The sequence below is a fragment of the Acinonyx jubatus genome, chromosome B2 (assembly GCF_027475565.1).
Source record: "Acinonyx jubatus isolate Ajub_Pintada_27869175 chromosome B2, VMU_Ajub_asm_v1.0, whole genome shotgun sequence".
Taxonomy (NCBI): domain Eukaryota; kingdom Metazoa; phylum Chordata; class Mammalia; order Carnivora; family Felidae; genus Acinonyx; species Acinonyx jubatus.
The window spans coordinates 71,188,858-71,213,464 of NC_069385.1; the positions used below are offsets into that span (position 1 = coordinate 71,188,858).

Here is a 24,607-nt window from a genome sequence, read left to right on the forward strand (position 1 = left end):
ACATGGGGCTTGCTGCTGTCAGCGCAGAGCCCCCTTAGGATCCTCTGTCCCCTTCTCTCTGCCACTCCCTGGCTTGCACTGTCTCAAAAATAAATAAACAAAAAAAACCTACAATAAAATGTATTAAATGGAAAGCAGTAGTTACTGCAAAAAACCCCAGTATATTAAACTCTGCTATGAAAGAGGGACAATAGTTACTAAACAATGGTCAGCTTTTGCCAGTGGTATACTCCTTGGGAATTCTCTGGCAATTTAGAGAGAACATTAACTCTCCCAAGCCTGTAGGATACCATTGGTAAAGAAAGCAATGATTGATTTACTGAATGGCACCTAGCTAAATTCTAGGACTTAGGGTAAATATGTAAATGTTTGTGAGTCTAGTGACAGGCAGGGTATTTAGTCTTGACTTAAGCCTTTTCCCCACTGCTTTAAGAAGGCAAAGTACAGTTTCAACAGTTACTCATCACAGCTGGTTTGAGGACCTGGTCAAGACACTGGCTAAGCCTACTGTTGTATAACCTTCTTTCATTGTCCGTTCTTGACCATGTCCCTCGTTGGGCCTTCCAACTAGAAAACAGCTTACTGACACTTCTTTACACTTCATATTCAGAAACAGGAAGTGCATACCTTTTTATGTACATAATTATGGCTCCACAACTAAATTAATTTATTAAATAGTGTACACATTTAAGGTGTGCAACATGATGATTTGAGATATATACACAGTGAAATAAATACTACAGTCAAGCTATTTAACACATCCATCTCCTTACAGTTACCATTTCCATAATTTACTTTAAATCAATTCCAGCTACTTTCAAAGTTCAAGTTTCTAACTGAAACTTTTATAGTTTAAAATCCTTTCTTCAGATACTTCTAGCAATAGGAACAACAACAACAACAAAAACCCACTCCTCGTGCAGTGTAAGACTTTTCACATACTCCTACAAAAGCTTTTTTTCAAACTGCAAAGAGCTTTCTAGGGCTTTTCCAATTTTATTTTATTTTTATTATTTTTTTAAAAAATGTTTATTTTTGAGAGAAAGAGAGAAAGAGTGTGAGCAGGGGGGGTTGCAGAGAGAGAGAGGGAGACACAGAATCCGAAGGAGGCTCTAGGCTCTGAGCTGTTAGCACTGAGCCTGACACTGGGCTCAAACAAACTGTGAACCACGAGATCATAGTCCAAGCGGAAGTCAGATGCTTAACTGACTGGGCCATCCAGGTGCCCCAGGCATTTCCAATTTTAAAAAGGATTTTAAAAATAATAATCTGACAGTATCAAAGGTAAGAAGAAGAAAGTAAAATTCAGAGTATAATGCCTCCACTCAGAAAAAAATCCTATTTACATCTGGGCACATAAATACATATATTTTTAACTAAGTAAATTCACAGTTTACATGGAGTTTTTACCCTACTTAATATGTCAGGCAATAGGTTTATTAATGACTCATTTCGCACAAAATCAAGTCTCTTTTCCCCACAAGGTCAGTGTAATGGGTTGAATGGTGGCCCCAGAAAAGGTATGTCCAAGCCCTAATTCCCATATATGACCTCATTTGTAAAAACAGGTCTTTGTAGCTACAATTAAGGATCCTGACATGAGATAAACCTGGATTATCTGGGTGGGCACCAAATCCAATGACAAGTTTTCTTATAAGACAGAAGAGGAGAAGGTCATGTGAAGATGGAGGCAGAGACTGGAAATATGCAGCCTCAAGCCAAGGAATGCCTGCAGGCACCGGAGACTGACTAGAAGAAGCAAGGAAGGATTCTCCCCTAGAACCTTTAGAGAAAGTGTGGTCCTATTAACACCATGATTTTACACCTCTGACCTCCAGAACTGTGAGAGAATAAATTTCTCTGTCTTTTTTAAAGATTTTATTTTTAAGTAAATCTCTACACCCAATGTGGGACTGAACTCACAACCCTGAGATCAAGAGTTGCATGCTCCACCGACTGAGCCAGCCAGATGCCCCATAAATTTCTCTTGTTTTAAACAACTGAATCAGAGGTAACTTGTTATGACAGCCCTAGGAAACCAATATAGTCAGCATTCCAAACTTCCCTACTATAAACCAGGTCTGCTCCCCAGCCTCACTTTCCTGTTCTTCAGCTTTTTGCTTGTTTGCCTCCTATCATTCCTATATTGCCTCAAAGTCACTGCATATGCTGTTTTCAGTGCATGGATTGCTCTTCTTCAGTCTTGAAATACCTGCCCAAGACTTCGGGTAAAAATTCAGTAACATTCTAGTCCTGTTTGCCAACCACTGTAAGGTCCCCTCTCCTTCAGCATAGAGCTCTTACCACAGCCCTTGTCATGGTCTATGTCTTTATTAGTTTTTAGATTCTCCCTCCCTACCAAATTGTAAGCTCTAGGAGACTAGGAACGCTGACCACACCTCCTCATCCCTTTTATATTCCGTGTAGTCCTGTGCCTACTGTGCCAAAGTAATTCTTTTTTAAATGAATGGCCACTGTTCCAGAAGCGGTTCTAGACCTTGGGAAACTCTCACAGCCTTTGAGTCTGAGCTGTGTAGGGTCACCCTATTATTTATCCTCCAAAATCTACCACTTCTGAGAATAAAAAGGAGTGCTATTAATAATTATAAGTTACCTGGGGGTGCCCGGATGGCTCAGTGGGAAGAGTGCATGACTCTTGATCTCGGGGTCTTGAGTTCGAGCCCCATGCTGGGTGTAGAGATTACTAAATAAACAGAAACGTATAAAAATAATAATTAACAAGTTACCTTGTTACAGTGCTGGGTAATACGCTGTGCCAATGATAAGAGTAAACCTGAAAGCAGAAGTGTAACTAGAAAGGGCTGGGCTACATTTTGGAGCAAGGGAAGGAGGATACTTTAAATTTGCTTAATCACCAGGGCGCCTGAGTGGCTCAGTCGGTTGGGGAACCAACTTCACTCAGGTCATGATCTCACAGATCTTGAGTTCAAGCCCCCTATTGGGCTCTGTGCTGACAGCTTAGAGCCTGGAGCCTGCTTCGGATTCTGTCTCTCTCTCTCTCTCTCTCTCTGCACACCTCCCCCCGCCCCCCCCCCCCTCACGTTCTGCCTCTCTCCTTCCAGAGAAAATAAAAATTAAAAAAAAAAATTTTAATTTGCTTAATTGCCATTGCCTTTTCATTGCTTTCTTCTACATCACGTCCTCATTTCTTCGTTTATTGTTGCACCCTCTCTCTACAATAAGGGTTGGGACTTGGCCTGTAGTGTTGCTATATCCCACACCTAACACATTCCTGGTGCATAGTAGGCACTCAGCAAACATCTAAATGAATGTATCCACAGCTGAATAGTGTGCCCTAAGTGAAGAATCAAAACACAAACAAAACCCCGAATCCTCACAATTTTAAAGCCTTATTAGGCTCAGGGCTAAAGGAACCGTAGGCGGAACTAGTGCCAAGATCTTGGGCTGAGGATGTAGGGATGAAGGCCCCACGGGCCATCCGCTGTTCAGCAGTTGAACTCTACCTTCACGACCACCCACTCCGACGACTCCCAACACCCTCTCTCCGGATCCTCTATCCTCCGCCTCAGTTTCAGCTCCTAGGACCCCGCTGGCCTCCGCCCTCCTGACACTCTCTGACCCCAAGCGCCCCCTTTCCAGACCCCTCGGACTCCAGCCTCCAAGCTCCCCTCCTTCCCGGATCCCCGCGTACCTCGGCACCGCCCCATCCCCAGATCTCGGAACCTGGGACCCTTCCACACCGCCCCCTCCCGGATCCTCTCTTGCGCCGCCCCTTTCTTCTCAGATTCCCTCGGTCTGCGGGACCCCGCGCCGTCTTCTCCCCGGATCTCTTCGGACCCCGGGACTCCCGCACAGCCCCCTCCCCGGACCTTGGCGGACCCCAGCACCGCCCCCTCCTCGGATTCCCGGGATCTTCAGGACCCCGCGCCTCCCCCTCCCCGGATCCCCTCGGCTCGGGCTCCGCCCCCGCGCGGTCTGCACGGACAAGCTCGCGCCGCGCAGCGCCCCCCCGCCCCGCGCCCGCCTCTGCGGCTGCGCGCTCGCGGGGCCGAGGCCGAGGGGAGGGGGTCGCGCCGGGGGCCGGCGGAGCTGCTGTGGCGGCAGCGGCGACTGCGAGAAACGGAGCGAGCCTGGCGGCCGCGGGCACGCCCAAAGGCAACGGAGGAAGCGGCCATGTCGCGCTACACGAGGCCCCCCAACACCTCCCTGTTCGTCAGGAACGTCGCAGACGCCACCAGGTGAGCGGCGGCTGCGGCCGCAGGTTGGCGCGCGGGGGAGGGGCCGGGTAACGGCAGCGTCGCGGAGCCGGGTCGCGGCCCCCGGCTGTGCCCGGCGCCTGCCCGGCCTCTGGCTGGGCCTGTGCTTTCCGCGGAGGCGCCCTTCCCGGGAGCGGTGCGAACCCTCGGGCTGCTCCAGGCCGGGGCGGGACTCGCGCCTCCCCTCTCCCGGCCGGCGTTCCGCCCCGGCGCAGCGCACCCCCGGGGCCGGGCCCCGCGCCCGGGAGATCGGTGCCCATCCTCTGCTTGAGGACCCGCGGCGCGCAGGCTTCTGCTTTCCCTGTAGCCAGGGTGCCTCCCCGCCCCTGGCCGAGAGTGTTTTCCCTCGGGCCAGTGCCTGCGATTCGACTCCTTTGTCGCCGTGCCCCGATAAAGCTGCGCGTCTTGTGTCCTAGATGAAGAGGAATTGGGGATGGTGAGAACGTATTATAAAATAATGCGTAGTACCTTGGGCCTTACTCTTCCCATTCTGAGTGTGGTCTACTTACAAGGGATGCTGGTTACATTTTGCTGCACAATACAAAGGATGGCTTCAGTGAAAGAGATTTATGTTTTTCTATAAAGTTCAGAGTGCAGTGTAAACACCCATGATAACGGTTTGGATAGACTTCCCTGGTCCAGTGAGATGCTCTCGGTCCACACATCCCCCTCCCCGCCTTGAGAATTCTTGCCTACATAGTGCTTAAACATAAGTATTAAGGAATGACCTCTTCATCATAAAGCACTTTCTCCCTTAACAGGAGCCAGAGGGAATGAATGATAGAGGGTGGGATAGGGGCATAAATAGACGTTTCCATTTCACTGGTTTTACCTAATTTATTTGCCGCTCAACCTTTTTAGGTATGCAATATCATCTTTATAATACACAAGGAAAACCTGAAGCTTAATAGTTTTAATGATTTAACTGGGGCTTAATGGCTTCAGATATTCAAATATTGGAGCCCTTGACTCCAGAGCCATCTGGAGTAATCATTGTCGTTTACCTTTGAGGAGTAAATGTTCAGTAGTTTTTTATTTGATCCCTACTATTATGTATGTCACAATTATAGAGTGTGGGCTAATATACCTTAATGACATCTAAAAGATGCGTGTGTTTATATTTCTCCTCTCAACCTGTTTATCAATACATAGAAAACAAATATTTATAATTTGGGTAGAGTAAAAAAAAAAATGCCACAGTTAAAGACCACCTGAATACTAAATAAGCATCTAGTCTCTCTAGTGTGTCTACAAAAAAGAGAGAGAGAGAGGTTTCCAATTCCAGTAGCCACAGGGGCTAGCCAGGGTAATATGAATGAGTAAAGTTGTTGGGTTATAAGGCACAATAGGATGGTGTGGATTGTAGCAAATAGAAAAGAACTCAGGCCATATAAAGGGGATGGCAACTGGTAATACTAGCTGCAGCTAATGACTACATAGACATTTGGACTTGTTGCCACAAAGTCCTAATTTTCTAAAGAAACAGAAACCTGTGTTTGTGTAAACTCTGTTTCAAAATGCTGGCATTTATTAAATTGAATTATATGAGATTCCTGTTTTTGTAGATTTAAAAGCTGTAAAATATTGGCAGTTTTATGTTTCAGCACACCTTAAGGCCAAATAAAACACATCACATGACACATGTTTTCTGATCTAGATAATCACCATGAGTAATCAAGACTGAAAATTGAGATTTATTGATTTCTTTTTCCAGTTTTTTCACCACTTTTTAGTACTGCCACTGGGGGCAATCATCTAGATTTGTATTAATGGAATAATAATCGCTGACATTTGTTGAGTATTCACTATGTGTTAAACACTGTACTAAACATTTTGCATATATTATCTTACTAGATTTTCCCAATAACCCTGTAATGTATGTTCTTTATTAATCCCATTTCACAGATTAGAAACTGAGGCTTGGAGAAATTAAGTTTCTTACCTAAAATTGCCCAGCTGCTGAGTAGTTTTGTGAAGGTAGAATCATTACGTGTAAACTATATTAAAAGCTTTTTTGTACAGGGTGGCATGCAGTGTAAGTTAACTGGTAATGTGGCAACTATAACAAAGCCAAATTTTATTTAAAATACTTCTTTGTGCCCCTCCCATGTGTGTGCTCGCTCGCTCTCTCTCTCTCTCTCTCTCACACACACACACACACACACAAAATAAATAATACAAACTTTTAAAAAATTTTAAAAAGGGGTACCTAGGTGACTCATTCGGTTAAGCATCCCTCTTTTGACTTCAGCTCAGGTCATGATCTCACGGTTCGTGAGTTCAGGCCCCACATTGGGCTCTGTGCTGACAGTGCAAAGCCTGCTTGGGATTGTCTCTCTCTCCCTCTCTCTCCCTCTCCCGTGTGCTCTCTCTCACACAAAATAAATAAACTTAAAAAAATTTTTTTTAAATGCTTCTTTGCAGTAGCCATTTTAATATGTGCCATAAAGCACAAGACATTAAAAGGTATTATGGCTTAGCTTAAATTTTTTTTGGAATGAAATTGAGTATCAAAACTAAAGAAAGACTTGGGGCGGTTGGGTGGCTCAGTTGGTTAGGTGACCGACTTCGGCTCAGGTCATGATCTCACAGTTTGTGAGTTCGAGCTCTGCGTCGGGCTCTGTGCTGACAGCTCAGAGCCTGGAGCCTGCTTCAGATTCTGTGTCTCCTCTCTCTGCCCCTCCCCTGCTCACGCTCTGTGTCTCTCTGTCTCTCAGTAATAAATAAATGTTAAAAAAAAAAAAAACTAAAGAAAGAAAAATACATTTTAGGGTGCTTGGTTAGCATAATCAGTGGGGCATGTGACTCTTGATCTCACGGTTATAGGTTTGAGTCTCGCGTTGGGTGTAGAGATTACTTTAAAATTTTTTTTTAAACTTTAAAAAATTTTTTTAAATACATTTCATGCTGTTTTAATTTGTATTATTTTTCTTTTCACTGGTGAAACAAGATCTGGTTCAGGAAGAATATTACTTTTAATATCTTTGCTTTTGCACTATGTAGAAGAATAATTTTTTTAAATGTCAGATATAGTTTTCTAATGGAACAAAGTAATGTCCAAATCCCAAATATAACATTCTCATTTTGATGCATAACATCATGTTAGGTTGGGAAGCAACCGTCAAGTACCTCGTTTGACATAATTAGTAGCATTCTTTGGTTACAGTGTGTATGAGACTATATTGATATTGATGGTGATACAGAAAAAGCATTAAACAGAATTCAGCAAGATTCATGAGAAAAAGTGTCAGCAAACTGGAATAGAAGGGAACTTCCCCAGCCCAATAAAGGGTACCTATGAAAAGCCTATAGCTAACAAGATACTTAATGGTAAAAGCCGAATGTTTTCCCCCTAAGATCAAAACAAGCCAAACATGCCCACTCTTACAACCTCAATTCATCATTTTGTTGCAGGCCCTAACCAGTGTAACAAGGGAAGAAAAATAAATAAAAAACATAAAAATTATAAAGATAGAAGCAAAACTTGTCCCTATTCTTAGGTGACATGTTTATGTAAACCTTAAGTAATGAGTTAGTAAGTTATCAGAATACCAGATACACTTATGAAAAATCTATTTCTATATATTAGCAGTAAATAGTTGAAAACGAAAATTTTAAAACAATTTCATTTGCCTTAGTATCAAAAAACAGACTTAGAAATAAGTTTAACAAGAACAACAACAAAACATGTAATAAAAACCTTTACACAAAAAACTACAATATAGTGCCAAGAGAAAGAAGACAACATAAATTGATATACCATGTTCTTGGATTCGAAAACAAAATGCTAAGTTATCAGTTCTCCCCAAACTGATTATATTATAGATTCAAGACATTCCTGATCAGCCAGAGGCACCTGGCTGGCTCAGTCAGAGTGTGCAACTCTTGATGTTGGGATTGTGAATTCAAGCCCCATGTTGGATGTAGAGATTACTAAAAAAAATAATAAATAAATTTGAAAAATACATGAAATAGGAACTGACAAGTTAATTCTAAAATATATTGATATGGAAAGGATCTAGACTAGCCAAAATAATCTAGAAAAAGATCACTGAAGTTGGAAGACTTACCTGACATAAGACCTACTAAAAATATATAGTAATCAAGACAGTGTGATATTGGCCTAAGGATGGACAAATAGATTAATAGAACAGAATAGAGAGTCGATAAATAATCCACACTTACAGAGTCAGCTGATGTTTAACAAAGGTACCAGTGGAAAAAGGAAAAAGGAAAATCTTTTCAACAAATGGACAGCGCATACTGGGGAAAATGAACTGCAGCCTCTACTTCACATCACAGTTTGAGCTGGATCATCAATTGAAATGGAAAAGATAACAAAATAAAGCTTTTAGAAGAAAACATAGAAGAATGTCTTTATGACCTGGGGATAGGCAAAGATTTCTTATAGGGCAAAGAAAGCAATTACCATAAAAGAAAAAAGAATATTGAAAAATTAGATTTCTCTAATTTAAAATTCTTGTTCATTAAGAAATGCTATTGGGGCACCTGGGTGGCTCAGTCGGTTAAGCGGCCGACTTCGACTCAGGTCACGATCTCGCGGTCCATGAGTTCGAGTCCCACATCGGGCTCTGCTGACAGCTCAGAGCCTGGAGCCTGTTTCAGATTCTGTGTCTCCCTCTCTCTGACCCTCCCCCGTTCATGCTCTGTCTCTCCCTGTCTCAAAAATAAATAAAAACGTTAAAAAAAAAATTTTTTTTTTTAAAAAAAGAAATGCTATTAAGAGAGTAAATAGCCATGCTACAGACTGAGAGAAAATATTCACAAAACATACACAAAGCAATACAGAGGACTTTTTTTCAGAATATGTAAAGAACTTTTACAACTCAATAATAAAAGAGACAAACATTAAAAATGGGCAGAAAGCTCCAATAGACACTTCACAAGGAAAATTAGCACATGAAAAAGTGCTTGAGATCATTTGTGATTTGGAAGTGCAAATTAAAACCACAGTGAGAGGGCTCCTGGGTGGCTCAGTTGGTTAAGTATCCAACTTTATTCAGGCTCAGGTCATGATCTCACTGTTAGTGAGATCAAGCCCCATGTAGGGCTCTGTGCTGACAGCGACCAAGTCTGCTTGGGATTCTCTCTCCCTCTTTCTTCCCCTTCCCCTTGCTCTTCTCTCACAAGGTAAATAAACATTAAACTGAAAAAAACCACCACAGTGAGATTCCACTTAACTCCCACTTCAATGGCTAAGATAAAAAACAAAAAAACCAAAAATCTGACAACCTAGAAAGTGCTAACAAAGATTAGCCTAACTGAAACTCATACATTGTGGGTGGGAGTATAAAATGGCACAGCCACTTTGCAGGACTGTGGCAGTTTCATAAAAATTACAGTACATAAAAATTACACATCCTCTTTAACCCAGAAATACTGCTGGTAGGTATTAACAGGAAACAACTGACCCATAACACATGAAAATATGTTGCACCTAACTGGTTGTTAGGTAAATTAAAATTAAAACATTAAGATACCCATTCACTTTATATGCTTCAGGATGACAAGAATTAAAAATGTTAATGAGAGGTGGAGCAGTGGAATTCTTATGTAGGTTTTGAGGAGTATAGATTGATTTGGTCACTTTGGAGAACATGTAGTTCTCTTCATGTAGTTCAGTAGAAGCTGAAGATCAGCATGCTCTCCGGCCTACCAGTTGCATTGTGATGCATCCCAGGAATCTAGCAGAGCTCTGCATGGCACTTGTATCAGAACATATGCTGCAGCGTAGTTTGCAGTTTAAAAAACAGATAGCATCTTAAATGTTTATCCACAGAAAGATGAATAAGTAAATTGTGATTTATTGATAATACCAATACAGAGTTAAAATGAGTGAACTAGGGCTACATAGAGAAATTTCAAGGGAGGAGAAGGAGTAAAATTATATAAATAGTCTGATACCATTTATATGAAGTTTGACATATACAAAAACACGTAATTAGGGATATATTAATTTACAGTAAAAATACAAAGTTATGCAGAGGAATAATAAACACCAATGATTGTCTCTAAGATAGAATAATACATCTTGTTTCTAAAAAAATTACTGAAAATGATGACACATATTGAGATATAATGAATCTTGGTGGATACATAAGTGTTTATTGTATTCTCTATTTTCTGAATGTCAAAATAGATGACACCAAAAATACAAAAATGAGAGCAAAACAACAGCTAATAGCTGTGGCAGTGGTGACAATGGGAGCCAGCTCTTTTGGAAGTTTGGCTTCTTCAGATTTCTGTCACCCTTGGCTTCTGGGATTCCAAGCCTCCGTGACACACATTGCCCCAACCTCCATTACACCATCTAGGATCCTTTTCCTGTCAGGCACTCACATTTGTTGAAGGGATTGGTTGCCTCAGAAAATTCATTTGAAGTCTAGCTTTGCTGCTGGCTATAGGTACCTCTGGGCAAGGTAACTTCTCTCATTCTCAGTCTCCTTGACTATTAAATGGTAACTCAATATTTTGAGTGCCTACTTTGTGCCAAGCAACAATGCTAGGTACACTGGTGAAGACACCTGCTTTAAAAGGGATTCTCAACCCTGATTCTCAGAATTGCCTGTGAAACCCTTAAAAAAACTAAACCTACCTGGGGCCCACCAGGGGAAGTACTAATTGTGTCCAAGGTTAATGCATCAGGCTGGAGTACCTGTTTTTATAACATCTCCTTCACAAATGATTCAAATACTCAGGAAGGGCTGAGAGTCATTACCCTGTTGTCTTGTGTTCTCCATCACAAGGCTGGCAGCAGGAATGTTGTTCTCCATCACATCGCTACAGGCTGGCCAGAGTAGGTGCTCAGTAAGTATTTGTTGAATGAGTAAATGAAAGAAAGACATTGTCACTACCCTCCAAAGAAAATAGTTTCAGGGAAGGCAGACAATTAAACATTTTATAATAAGTATTAAATGAAAAAAAGTACAATAAAGGATGTCATGTCAGTTGCACTGTGTGGTGAATTCACATCTCTAGCTTTAATCACTGACTTTTAGTCTTGAAAATAAATTTATTTAATAATAATTTTCAGTTGTTTACAGAACTCTTTTTTTTAAAGATTTTATTTTCTTTTTTTGAGTGATCTCTACACCCAACATCGGGCTCGAACTCACAACCCCGAGATCAAGAGTTACAGGCTCTACCTACTGAGCCAGCCAGGCCCCCTGTTTACAGAGCTCTTACGGATGTTCGGCCATCACCTCAAATCCAGCATTTCTTTTGCCTCTCTCCTCCCTCATCAATCTAACTTCTCTTTTCCAGCTATCTAATTTTTGTCACGGACACTGTCTTTCTTCCATTTGCCCAAGCTAGCAGCTTTGCAGTCATCTTGAGTCTTCTTTCTGCATAATATGTTTTGAAGGACTCTTATTTCTTCTGGGCCATGTTTTGCGCTCATAGCTTGATGCTGAATCTCTAACATCTCCATGAGGCGGTATGGTGCAGTGATTCAGAACACAGACGAGTGTCAGGTTGTGGATGTTTGATTCTAGTTCTATCATATGCTGGCTTGCTGACCTTAGGCGAATTCATCTGTCTGTGCCCTCACCTTTAAACAACCATAAAATTGTTAGCATTAAGGTGAACAGTAGCTGGATTGTAAATGTACTCTAATTGTCAGCTATAAATGCTAAGTATTCTGTCTCTTCAGTTTAAGTTGTTGCTCCATGAAGACAAATAAGCTAAATATTCCTTTGGTGTCCCCCTTTTAGTACCTGTCACAGTAGAAGGCATATAGGAGGTTTAAAAATACTTATCAAATTTAAGAATATGGTAGTTATTTTGCTTTATGTTTAATAGTAAAACAGTTTTCTGTAAAGCCTGAGAAATAATTTTAGGACTTCTTTAGCAGCTAATCCTTGCCATCTGAAAACAAAATTAACATAAACGTGAAATTATAGTGAGGCAAATGAATGTGTTCTTAATGAAATAGTTAACAGAACTTTTTATATTGACAATTGAAATCTCTTTTAATAAAAGTCACTTTCAAAGATGGATAATAACTTTCCTTGGTCATTTTTTCCCCAATCCGAACAGCCACCTGGAGTGCTTATAAAAATACAGATTTCCAGCCCCTAATGCAGATCTTTTAAATCAGAATCTCTACAAGTGAGGCCTGAGGATTTGCTTTCTTTTTTCCTCCTTCCTAAACCCTGGGTGATTGTTACAACAATTTTAGATAATACTGGTCTAGATAATACTTTCTTTTGAAGGTTTCAACTGGATTTCCGTAGGCAAAATATTTTAATCCAGCTATTCATATTTCTTTGCCTTATTTCTAAAACACTTCAGGCCTGAGGACTTGCGCCGTGAGTTTGGTCGCTATGGCCCTATAGTAGACGTTTACATTCCACTTGACTTCTACACCCGCCGCCCAAGAGGATTTGCTTATGTTCAATATCCTTTGTTTTACTGTGTGCATGTGAATGTACTGTATATCTGTGCAGATATGCATGTGTATTCAGGAGCATATGTTATGAGATTAATATTGCCTAATTAAATGTGTTTATTTCTCTATCTCAGAAAATCTAAAGCAGTCCACAGTAGCTGGCAAGCACCCCCCAGTTTGAACCAACCTGTTAGCTAGAATCCAAGCATAAACCAAGCAGGCGAGAAAAAAGGCACCTAAAGTTCAAGCATCAAGGAGTAAAGAGGGAGGGTGGACACAGATATAAAGACCTGGAAGAGGGGAAGTCTTTATCAAGCAAAAGACAAAGCCAACACCAGGTTGAGACTTCGGCTTTCCTACATTTATTCAGAGTTCCAGAGTCAAAGCCAAGTCTGATTTTGTTGGTTCTGCGTCTCTTATAAAGTCCATCTTGCAAGCCTTAAAGAGTAAAGGTCAAGGTTCAAGATCAAGTGACATTGAGGTAATTGCCAAAGTCTCATTTTGTATTGCGTTTCTTGAGCTTTTTTTGTTTTCTATTTTTAAAAAATTAAACCAGTGAACAACCTCTTGAAAAACAGCTAGTCATTTTCTATAGTTTATTTCCATTTTAGTTAGGTTTAATATATAATTTACGTAGGTAAGGAAGTTTAGTGGGGTATTACAAACCAATATATGTAACTCCAGATGTTCACAGATTGCTTTGTGTTTTTTTTATAATTATATCCCAAGTAATAAAAACATAAAAGTATTTTAAAATAGTAGGTTCAAAAGTAAATATCATTTTCAAAGGTGTAATATTTTAAGTTACATGTATCTTTGCAGTTTTGTTTATAGTAAGTAATTTTTCCTAAATGTCATAATCAAAAAGCCTTTTAGTGAAAGAGTAATTATAATTTCAGAATAAAGGCTTCTGTATGCTGAAAAACCTGATGAATCTTTTACCTGAAAGAAGGGAGAGCCTAAACAATTTTTTTTTTTAATCCTAGCCAGTGTTGGACTTATTTTTTTCTCATAACATGTTCTTTCACATTATAAATGCATACTGCAGCTACACTAATGTGTGCATTAGAAGTGTAGTTACACGTTTGTTTCTGTTCTTACTTTTAGATAGATTCTTCTAAATCATAAGGGGACATTTTGTTTTCATAATAAAAGTGAAATTTCTGATTATATATATACATATAAGATGTGAGCTTAATAAGTTGGAGTTGTTTTTTCCTATTAATTTCATGTCACATGTAAATAATTCGATAAAAATAATATTTTTACTTGATATCTGACGTTCAAAGTATCCTTAACAGCTAGTCATATTTGAAGATGTTCGCGATGCTGAAGATGCTCTTTATAACCTCAATAGAAAGTGGGTATGTGGCCGTCAAATTGAAATACAGTTTGCACAAGGTGATCGAAAAAGTAAGTGTGACTAAACATTAGATCTTGTTTATTCAGCAGAATGAGTTTTAGCTCTGACAGATTTTTTTTTTTTATTTTAAATTCTTTCAGAAAAGAATACTATTTGAATAGCTGTTACTGAGGTTTTCAGGTAATAAATTATTTCGTATTCTAGCACCAGGCCAAATGAAATCAAAAGAACGTCACCCTTGTTCTCCAAGTGATCATAGGCGGTCAAGAAGCCCCAGCCAAAGGAGAACTCGAAGTAGAAGCTCTTCATGGGGAAGAAATAGGAGACGATCTGATAGCCTTAAAGAGTGAGTACAAAATACAGGAGGATTGAAAACTTAATTTTCTACTTTTTCTGGAAAACATTTTAAAGGGTTTTCAAAAACAGGCCTCAGAATCATTTTGTATAATATACATAAAGGTCAACTTTTTTAAAAACGATATGCTCCTCTCTATTTGAAGTGTATTGTTATTTAACTTGGGTATATTGGGTACCTTCCAGTGTTTTTATTTCATGACAGACTTAATTTTAAGCTTTTTAAATAGAAAAGTAATATGTACTGAAGAAAAAACAAAAAATTTTAAAATGTATACTTGACATATAAAGTGGAATTAAAAAAAATAAAATTTTCTTAACTGAACAGAATAATTAAGAATTTAAGTTCGGGATGACTAAAAACTCATAAGAAATATAATCACTTGTGACAGGAGATTGAACTTAAAATTAATGTAAATCAATATATTTATAAAAGGTAAATTATTTTCAAAAACAAATTATAAGTATGGTACTATTCTAAGAAGACATGAAAATAGTAAGTTTTTTCAGAAAAAGATATTTGCAGGTTATTTATATTGCTAGCCAGGACTTTGTTTCTGTTAGAATAATAGTAAATCACTAATAATAAAAAATAATTAAAAAAATAGTAAAACACAATGAAAATTAATTAACTTGAAGTTATTTAAATAATAACTGAAATTGTATTAGCATTCTTAAATTATTAAATAATTGTATTTATCTTGAGTTTTAGTGCTGTAATTTTTTCATAGACATGTAGAATTTTAAGGTAAATTTTCTTTAAGAATGATCAGCATTGGGGTTCAGTCAGTGGAACATGCAACTCTTGCTGTTGATCTTGGGGTCATAAGTTTGAGCCTCATGTTGGGTGTAGAGTTTACTTTTTTTTTTTTTTTTAATGTTTATTTATTTTTGGAGGAGAGAGAGACAGAACATGAATGGGGGAAGAGCAGAGAGAGAGGGAGACACAGAATCCCAAGCAGGGTCCATGTCAGCACAGAGCCTGACACGGGGCTCGAACCCACAAACCATGAGATCATGACCTGAGCCGGAGTCGGACGCTTAATCGACTGAGCCACCCAGGTGCCAAGTGTAGAGTTTACTTTTAAAAAAAAAAAAAAGAGGCACCTGGGTGGCTCAGTCGGTTAAGCATCTGACTTCAGCTTAGGCCATGATCTCATGGTCCATGAGTTTGAGCCCTGCATCCAGCTCTGTGCTGACAGCTCGGAGCCTGGAGTCTGCTTCAGATTCTGTGTCTTCCTCTCTCTCTGCCCCTCCCCTGCTCATCCTTGTCTCTCTCTCAAAGATAAATAAACGTTTAAAAAATGTAAAAAAAATGATCAGCATTTATACGAATATCCTTTTTTCTGTGAGAAATAAGAGCGCTCCTGGGCCACATGTAGTACACCTAAACTCTATATAGGCCCATATAACTTCAGATCAAAGATCACCAGGGCTGCTCACTTTCACTCTGATCCCTCCGTTCCTCAACTCCAAGAGCCTAGCCAAGAAAAAGCGCAGTGTATGGTATATGTACCAGAGCTAGAGAGTTAATCTTTGCCCCAGGTTCCCAGATTTAAAAACAAGACTGTGGAGTGACCTGGCTCCAATCCCTCCAGCCAAGTGGAAGTCAAAGATAGGAAGTGAGAACTACATCTACCTTCTATGAGTTTTTAATATCCAGGAATCCTGATTGCTAGAAAATATGGCCCTGTCAGGGCTCTAGAATCTTACGTATCAGTTCAGTACCTCTCCTTGTGTGTGAACAAATATGTTGATTTGGCCCATCCTTAGGGAGGCATGAAGCAGGGAGGAAGCCCTAAGCACCTTTTATAATCCAGGAAAACCCAGTCAGGATTGAGCCATTACCGAGATTGGTGAAGAAATATTTAGAAACAGTCCTATCTGGAACATGATCTCTTTTATCATATTTTCTCTGATAGTATAAGAATATAAAACCTCCTTTGCATCTATGGAGAACAGTCAAGTTTGTCCGTGGCTAAGGGAAAGCCATTTTCCCATTGATTGATTATTTGAGATTTAGCTCTGGATGTATAGTTTCTATATTTAAAATACAAAATTATATTAATAGAACTTAAAACATAGCGAAAGCAAATCAAGATTTTAAAAAACTTTTACATGCCTTATATATAGGAAAGCCACACTGATAACAGTGGTACTGCTTCTGACTTTACGGAGGATATAAGGGAGTAATGTTCAACAGTTTATATTACTATGAATTTTATATTTATATACTATACACATATAGGTTATATATGTATACATATAACTATACATATGTAGAAACTATACATATACATTTTAGCATAAGTTTAAAATGATACAGGTGGTATGTATAAAATGAATGAATTATTTATTTACTTATTTTTAAATGATGTTTATATCAAAGATTAAAGGAGGTATAATATTGTGCCTAACGCAACACTGTTGTAACTTAATATCCATTGGCCCTTGTGAAGAAGACAAGTTTGTGAAAGAAAAAAGAAAAGTAAATTGCCCATTTTATTCATTAGGAATGTCAGTTGTTTCCCAAATGTATTAAAGCCATAGTTAACCAGTTTTTCTCCTGATTAATCAAAAAACGGCAAATATTCACATCATTTTATGCCTTCTAGTAAAAGTAAAGTATAACACTTAGCTGGAGAAAATTTAACAATGTCTATTGGGGCGCCTGGGTGGTTTAGTTGTTTGAGTGTCTGACTTCGGTCAGGTCATGATCTCCCAGTTCGTGAGTTTGAGCCCCACATAGGGCTCACTGCTGTCATTGCAAAGCCTGCTTCGGATCCTTTGTCCCCTTTTTTCTCTGTCCCTCCCCCACTTGTGCTCTCAGTCTTAAATATAAATAAAACATTTAAAAACTAGGTTATAGTTTAAAAAAAAATGTCCATCAATTATCCCAAATCATCATGAAGTATCAGGAATAGAAAGAACCACATCTTGTAACAATGCTGTTTTGCTTTGTACTCATCATAAGATCATTGCTTGATCTCTCTGACCTCAGTTTTTTCCATTTGTAAAATTATAGTATAAAGAATGCAAATCTTACCTAGTTCTCATGACATTCATAAGGATCAGATTTTGTGTGTGCATATGTGCATGCGTATGAATGAAGTAGTGTATGTATAAGCCTAACATATACTATAAGTAAATATAGTATAAGTGCTATTATCTTAGACTAAAAAGAGGTCTCTTATTTTGTCTTTAGTGGATATGGATAAAAAAACAAACTAGTGGGGCACCTGGGTGGCTCAGTCACTTGAGTCTTATTCTTGATTTCAGCTCAGGTCTTGATCTCACGATTTGTGAGTTCGATTTGTGAGTTCGAGCCCCACATTGGGCTCTGCGCTCTCGGCATGGAACCTGCTTTCGATCCTCTGTCTCCCTCTCTCTGCCCTTCCCTTACTCACATTCTTTCTCTCCAAAATAAACAAACACTTAAAATTATTCTATCAAGAATGTTACTTGTTAAATGCATTAAGAAGCCGACTGGGAAAGTAATAAAACCTTTGTTATATAAGCAAAAGAAAAAAAAATTACTCTATCGTTTCTTGATATTTATAGTCAGCTGTCAGTCTTAATGTTGCTCCTTTACAGGTAATGTATCTTATTCTCCAGGGTTTACTGAGCTGCTTGAAATTGTGAGTTGATGCTTTTCATTAGTTTGGGAAAATATTAGGCTATTATCTCTTCAAATATGGCTTCTGCCTCATCCATTTTTTCTTTTTGGCTGTGTGACTGTGTAGTACATATCTCTTAGGCTTTGTTCTGGATTTCTTAAAATTCCTTTTCTCTCATTGTGTTTCAGTATATATGTTTTTCTAATAATCTGTTTTATAGTTCAGTTCACTTTTTCTTCTGTATATAGATTGCTGTTAAATTTATCTAGTTAGTGACTTTTACATTTCAGATATATATTTTCAGCTCTTAAAATGTCCATTTGTTTCTTTCTACAGATTCCAATATTCTGTTGAATTTCTCCATTTTTTAATCTGTTTTGCCTGTCTTCTTATTTTCTTGAACACATCAGTCATAGTTATTTTTAAAAATTCCTGTCTGAATAATGCCAATATCCAAATTACTTTGGGTCTGTTTTTGTTTTTTTTTTTTTGTCTTGTATTTCCTTAGCTTTTAGTCATTTTTATCTATTTTTGACGTATTTCATGGATTTCTTTATTGGATGTTGAACATCGTCGATGAAAACTTGCAGTGCTTTGGATGATATCCTCCAAAGGAAGTTTCTTCTAGTAGGTGGAGGAGTATTGGCAGATCACCTTGATCTTTTCAAGGCTTGTTTGAGGCATTAAGACTGATCGGTAGGATATGGCCCTTCTGGGTTCTTAATTGAAAGCCTGGGTTGTTACTCAAGGCTCTTTGACCTTTTGGGGGTTGAACTCCAGCCTCTCTCCCCAGCACTGTGTGTCTGATAGAATTTCATCTTAATTCTTGAATCTTCCAACTGCTATTTTTCTTGACCTCTAGGAGTCTCATCCTTTATGTGCACAGCTTAAAAGATGGCCAGTGACTTGAAGAGAATTTGTAGGCAAATTTTAGGAGATTTCTTGTCTGCCATTTTCTCATTTCTGAGATTTTGCCTCTGTAGTCCCAACCATTTTGGTAGTCCTGAATCCTAATTTGTCTGTTAATATGCTTAGTCAAATAGCCATTTTCTGTTTGGGTTCAGTTCCACCATGCCAACATTTGGAACATGGTCTTTGTAAAAGAGCCATGGTTTGTAACCCCTCAAGTTCTGCTAGGGTTGGTTGGTTATTCTCTAATACCTTTAAACAGTTGTTTCATAAATGTTGTTTAGCTTCTTTTCCATGGGAAGATTAGTCTAATACAAGTTGCTCTATCATGGTGGGATTCAAAAGTCCTGCATTTGGTTTTGGTTTTGGTTTTGGTTTTTATAAGCATTATTTAATAAACTTTAAATAGTTACTTTCTCTCTGTCTTTTTTTTAATCTTTTTTTCCCTTCAGATTTTCATACCTCTTAGGAGTTGTATAACCCAGATTTATTATGCAGGCCATTTTTCAGAACTGACCTGTATCATAAGATAAATCTAGCAAAGTAAAAATCTTTTGGTCATACATTCTAGTATAACAAATATTACAGACTTGGTACTTACATTTGAACTAAAAGCATGCATAGCAAAATTAAAATTGTTTCTTTTAGTTTATCCAGTGAAATCATAATTAATATTATGTAAAATGTATACATTCCTGAAGTTGCTGTTTCTAAACCTATTAAATGTTTTTGTGTGAAATATATACTGTTAACATTATGGATATTTGCAGGTCTCGACACAGGCGATTTTCTTATAGCCAATCTAAATCTCGCTCCAAATCACTACCAAGGCGGTCTACCTCAGCAAGGCAGTCAAGAACTCCAAGAAGGAATTCTGGTTCTAGAGGACGGTCAAGGTCCAAGTCGTTACCAAAAAGATCCAAGTCAATAGGAAAATCACAATCAAGTTCACCTCAAAAGCAGACTAGCTCAGGAACCAAATCAAGATCACATGGAAGACATTCTGACTCCATAGCAAGATCCCCTTGTAAATCTCCCAAGGGGTATACCAATTCTGAAGCTAAAGCACAAACAGCAAAACACTCTCATTTTCGATCACATTCCAGATCTCGGAGTTATCATCATAAAAACAGCTGGTGAACAGCAGCAGAAGAGTGCTACATAGTCTTGAATATAAGTCATTAAACCTCTCATTATGCTAAATAAAAATTCTTCAAGGCTTATAGAAAATGTGAGTTACTTTGGGCATGTGCAACAAATAAAGTCTCTCTAGCTTTGGGTTAATAAAGATTTGGTCTCAATTTAAAGGGCCCATACCACAAATTATGATGTGTCTGATGTCACCATTTTATGGACCATTTTTTGTTTACCTTGTGGCAGAATGGTACTTTTCAAAAGAAATGGGTAAAATGAAATTAATATAGAAAATTCTACTTGGATATTAAGTATTAGTAATGCTGATACATTTTACATAAAGATTTTTTACTTTAAAGCACTTTTACTTTCATGTAAAAAATAATGACTGTATAATTGCAAAGGGAAGACTTAAACTATTTGACACCTTATGTCTCTGTTGTATCTTCTCTTTAAACTTGGACCAATTCCTAGTGGCTGTTAGTTCATATTACAAAATTCTGACATTCCTAAAAGAAGAATCTATATAGAGATCAAGAATTCAAAAGATACATTCTCTCCTGAGCTCAAAAAAGCTTTTATTTTTACCATGTGGAACAGTATAAACTTGACATTAAATTACATCCTGTACTGTGTTCATTCACTTCAGAAATATCAAAACATATAAAAAATACTGAATTTTGAATGGTTGGAGACTACTCTAAAACTTGTATACAGCACTCATAATCCAAAAATACTCATATTAAGCCTTATACATTTGAAGAGTAGTGGTACATTTTGTATAAAAATCATATTTTATAACATTATTTCTACATACCTACTTTTCATCTACTGAATTTCTTCTTAGAGCTCTAGCTCAAGACTTTAAATTGTGTAGAATAAGTCCTATTATTTTTTAAAGTGTTTAGTAACTTGTAGTAAGGAATTCAAGACTGCATCCTCTATAAGCTTTGTGGTATTCAGATTTACTTTACACTGCCCTTCATTTTTATAAACCAAATAACTTTATTATTGCTTTTGTAGTTGTTAAAACTGAGAATTTCTTTAAAAATGTGTTTGTAGTTTATGTTTTTCAGAGGGTTTTGGTAGTATTTGTGATAAAATGGTTTTGCATATGATTATTATAGGGAATATATTTATAGAGTTCTACTTGTGTACTTTGTTGAATTATATTGAAAATTAAAAGTTCTCAGTCCATACAGTTAATATTTGTATCTAGAGTGCATAAGAAAAATCTGTCTTCTATTTTTGGCGTATAGAAGCCAGTGTTGCTTCTATTTTTTTTTTAATACAAATTCCATTTTTCTTTGCGTTTTAGACCCTATGTAAGAAACAACTTTACAAAATAATATGCTGGTGATATTTGGACAAGTACCATAAATTCATGTATACTGTACAGTACTTTCTGGATACATTTTCTCTAATCATAGTAGAATTTGTTTCAAAACTGCAACTCTTTGAAGTGTTCAGCTGTAATAAAATTTAGTTATAAAATTACATGGCACTGTTGAAAATCTAAAGGATAGTCCAAAGAAAGAACAGACAAATATTAATAGTAATGTTTTATATTTTCTGAATAAGTGTTTGGGTTTATCCACACACATACGCAATCATTTGAAATGCTAAGTAAGAATTGATTATAGTGTCTTTACTTTTCATTTAATTATATCTTAGTAAAAAGTTAATATAGCAATTTCTTTTTTCTTGTTTTTATTTTTTTCATAATGGCAGTGTTTCTGAACATGCTTATCCTTTGATTTACCTCTGATTTGGTTTTCCATTGTAATCTTTAGGCTTCTTAGGAGGATCCTATTTGATTTGATGGAAAAACTGGAATAATAGTTCAGACTTTTTTGAGCATTGACTTGACACTGCTTTATAAGTTTTATATGATTCACTCATAATCACAACAGCTGTATGAGATAAATACCACTGCAGATAAGGAAAGAGAGATGCAGAGAGGTTCAGTGATTGCATTAGGTCACACAGCTATTAGATTTTGGGAGTCGTCGGTGGCTGGACTCCACACTGCCTCTCCCTGTTATGCTTTTTGGAAGAAGTCTTTGACAGATAATATGCTAAACTAAGATAATGTTTAGAGGGAAAGGAGAAAATAGAATTAGGAAAATAAATGATTATAAGTGAAAATGGGTTCTGTGTCTTAGTGGAAATCGACACTTGTGCTAGTTCCTTGAGAAATTGTCTTCTGGGTATATCTCTATTCAGGATTCACTTTGGTTATAGCATTGTTTCTTGAACCATTTAAGGGAGGATACTTATGGGTGAGATTGTTAATAAAGCAAATGTTTTACACATCTGTGATCATTTTCTTTAACGATAATATATTTACTCAGGTACTTCTCAAGTTTAGCATAGGGGCACTATCTACATTTGTTCAGGATCGGAGGATAAGTTAATGTCAAAGAATATAAAACTGGCCACTACAACTGCTTGTTTTCTTTCTCCTCATGAATAATAATTTCCATATAGGAGTTGATATTTTGTAGCTGCAAACAGTGGAATATGGCAGATTTTTTATTTGGACCCTAGGATTTAACCTTTGTCACTGGGCTAGCTTACTTTTAAATGAAAATAAATTCAAGACTTTATTATTTGTAATGTTTACTTGAGATACAACTATTCTAAGACATACTATTATGTTACAAATAAGGATGTCTGCCTTTATTCTCATCCCTTTTTTGCAAAAGGCAAAATTAGTAAATATGTAAAGGAAGTATTTAGAAATACTTTTACACTTCCTCTAAACTATATTAAAATTGTAATTTCTTAGAATTAAAAATTAAGTATTTTCCAAACAGAATACTTGGAGTATTTGTATGTAGATAAATATATGCTACTTAGGGGCGCTTGGCTGGGTCAGTTGGTAGAGAATGTGACTCTTGATCTTGGGGTGGTGAGTTTAAGCCCCAGGTTTAGGGGCTTTGAATATATATGTAAACTCTACCCTCAACATGATACTTAGTAACTTAAGCAGTACGGTCTGGTGCAGAGATGTTAATTTGGCATCGTAGAACCAAAGCTTTAGGTCTATCCCCTGTAGATTTTCAAACAAGCCAATGACTCCCAAGAATTTAAGGACCAGTGGTTCAGTGAGATAGGGATTTTGGACTCATAACTTATCTACAGATGACTAGAAGACACTTTCAAGTATTACATGAGGATTATACACCTTATCATCTAAATCACTCCCTTGATGAATGGGGGTATTTATGATCATATCGTGAACTCTGGCATTGGTTTATGAGGTCAGTTTAGGCCCTCTGGAAAATGTATGTCTTGTATACCTATAAAGTTAAGCAAATTGAATATAAAGATAATTGAATCAATAAGCCTTTTTAGAAATGTATTCTCTGACAGAAGTGTTAGATATTCCAGGTTGATTCAACTTATCTCAAGTTAATACAATAATGATGTACCATTTTTTTTTTTTTTTTTTACTTAAAGGAAGCCTGTGGAAAAAAGATTGAAATAGGAAACAGACTATTATACCGCATCAGTAGTATTTTCCCTCCAAAATTATAATGTTTTTATTCTGTTTAGAGTAAAGGGATATATGAGTCTTACATTCTAGGAATATACTGCAACTGTGAACTTAAGAAATAGTACCAACTTGTGAGTAGATAGATGGTTACTGTTTTATAAAAGGTGATTTTAAGTATATGGTTCATTTAATTTAAAACACCGTATCCAACCTACATGTTTATAGTAAATAGATTACAAGTTAAAATCGAGGATATCTTGGGGTACCTGGGTGGCTCGGTTGGTTGAACATCCAATCTTGATTTCGGCTCAGGTCATGATCCCAGGGTCGTGGGATCAAGCCCTGCATTGGGCTCTTTCCTGAGTGTGGAGCCTTAAGATTTTCTCTCTCAAAAAAGAAAATTTTTAAAAAAGTGTAATTGGGGGGCGCCTGGGTGGCTCAGTTGGTTAAGTGCCCAACTTTGGCTCAGGTCGTGATCTCACGGTTCGTGAGTTCGAGCCCCGCGTCGGGCTCTGTGTTGCTAGCTCGGAGCCTGGAGCGTGCTTCGGATTCTGTGTCTCCCTCTATCTCTGCCCCTCCCCACTCTCATGCTCTGTCAAAAATAAACGTTAAAAAAAAATTTTTTTTTAAAGTGTAATTGGAACACAAAGCAAAATTACTACTCTAGTTTATGAGTGTACTTCTATGAACTAAATGCCTAAATCCTATGCACTTTTTAGAAAGGGTATAGTAGAGTTAGATTGAGGAAAACCAGAATTCTTTGCTATGATGATCACTTGTTTCCTAAAGAAATAACTACATTCTAGTTTTCTTAGCTTATCCTAATACTATAGACTTAAAATGCTGTTGACTTTAATTTCAAGAAAAATCTCAGTATAAAATAGTCTTCCAAGCCCCAAGTGATAGCCAACTTCTTTTAATAGTAAGTTAATATTAAGTAAATAAATTTTAATGGCTTTTTTGAGGGGAAGGGATTAAGAATCATTTCTATTACATTGGTGAGGCAGTATCTACTTTGTGAAAATAATACTTTACAAGTTGAGAACAGTAGTCTGTTGAAGACCTTTTCAAAATTGACAT

The 24,607-nt window shown here is 37.6% G+C and overlaps 1 protein-coding gene across 4 annotated transcripts; it reads left to right on the top strand.

Annotated features, from left to right (window-relative positions):
- The first annotated feature begins 4,009 nt into the window (after window positions 1–4,009).
- SRSF12 (serine and arginine rich splicing factor 12) lies at window positions 4,010–22,340 on the top strand. 4 transcript variants are annotated; one of them, XM_027057268.2, is made up of 5 exons: window positions 4,033–4,220; window positions 12,552–12,656; window positions 13,958–14,061; window positions 14,216–14,357; window positions 19,662–22,340. In XM_027057268.2, exons 1-5 carry the CDS (start codon window positions 4,156–4,158, stop codon window positions 20,029–20,031), a joined length of 786 nt encoding a protein of 261 aa, XP_026913069.1. In that variant the 5' UTR covers window positions 4,033–4,155; the 3' UTR covers window positions 20,032–22,340. The 4 variants fall into 4 exon arrangements, with proteins under 4 accessions (XP_053078449.1, XP_026913069.1, XP_026913070.1 ...); XM_027057269.2 differs by lacking the exon at window positions 4,033–4,220 and adding an exon at window positions 4,446–4,674; XM_053222475.1 differs by lacking the exons at window positions 4,033–4,220; window positions 12,552–12,656 and adding an exon at window positions 13,003–13,129 and having other exon boundaries at window positions 13,950–14,061.
- The last annotated feature ends 2,267 nt before the right edge of the window (window positions 22,341–24,607 follow it).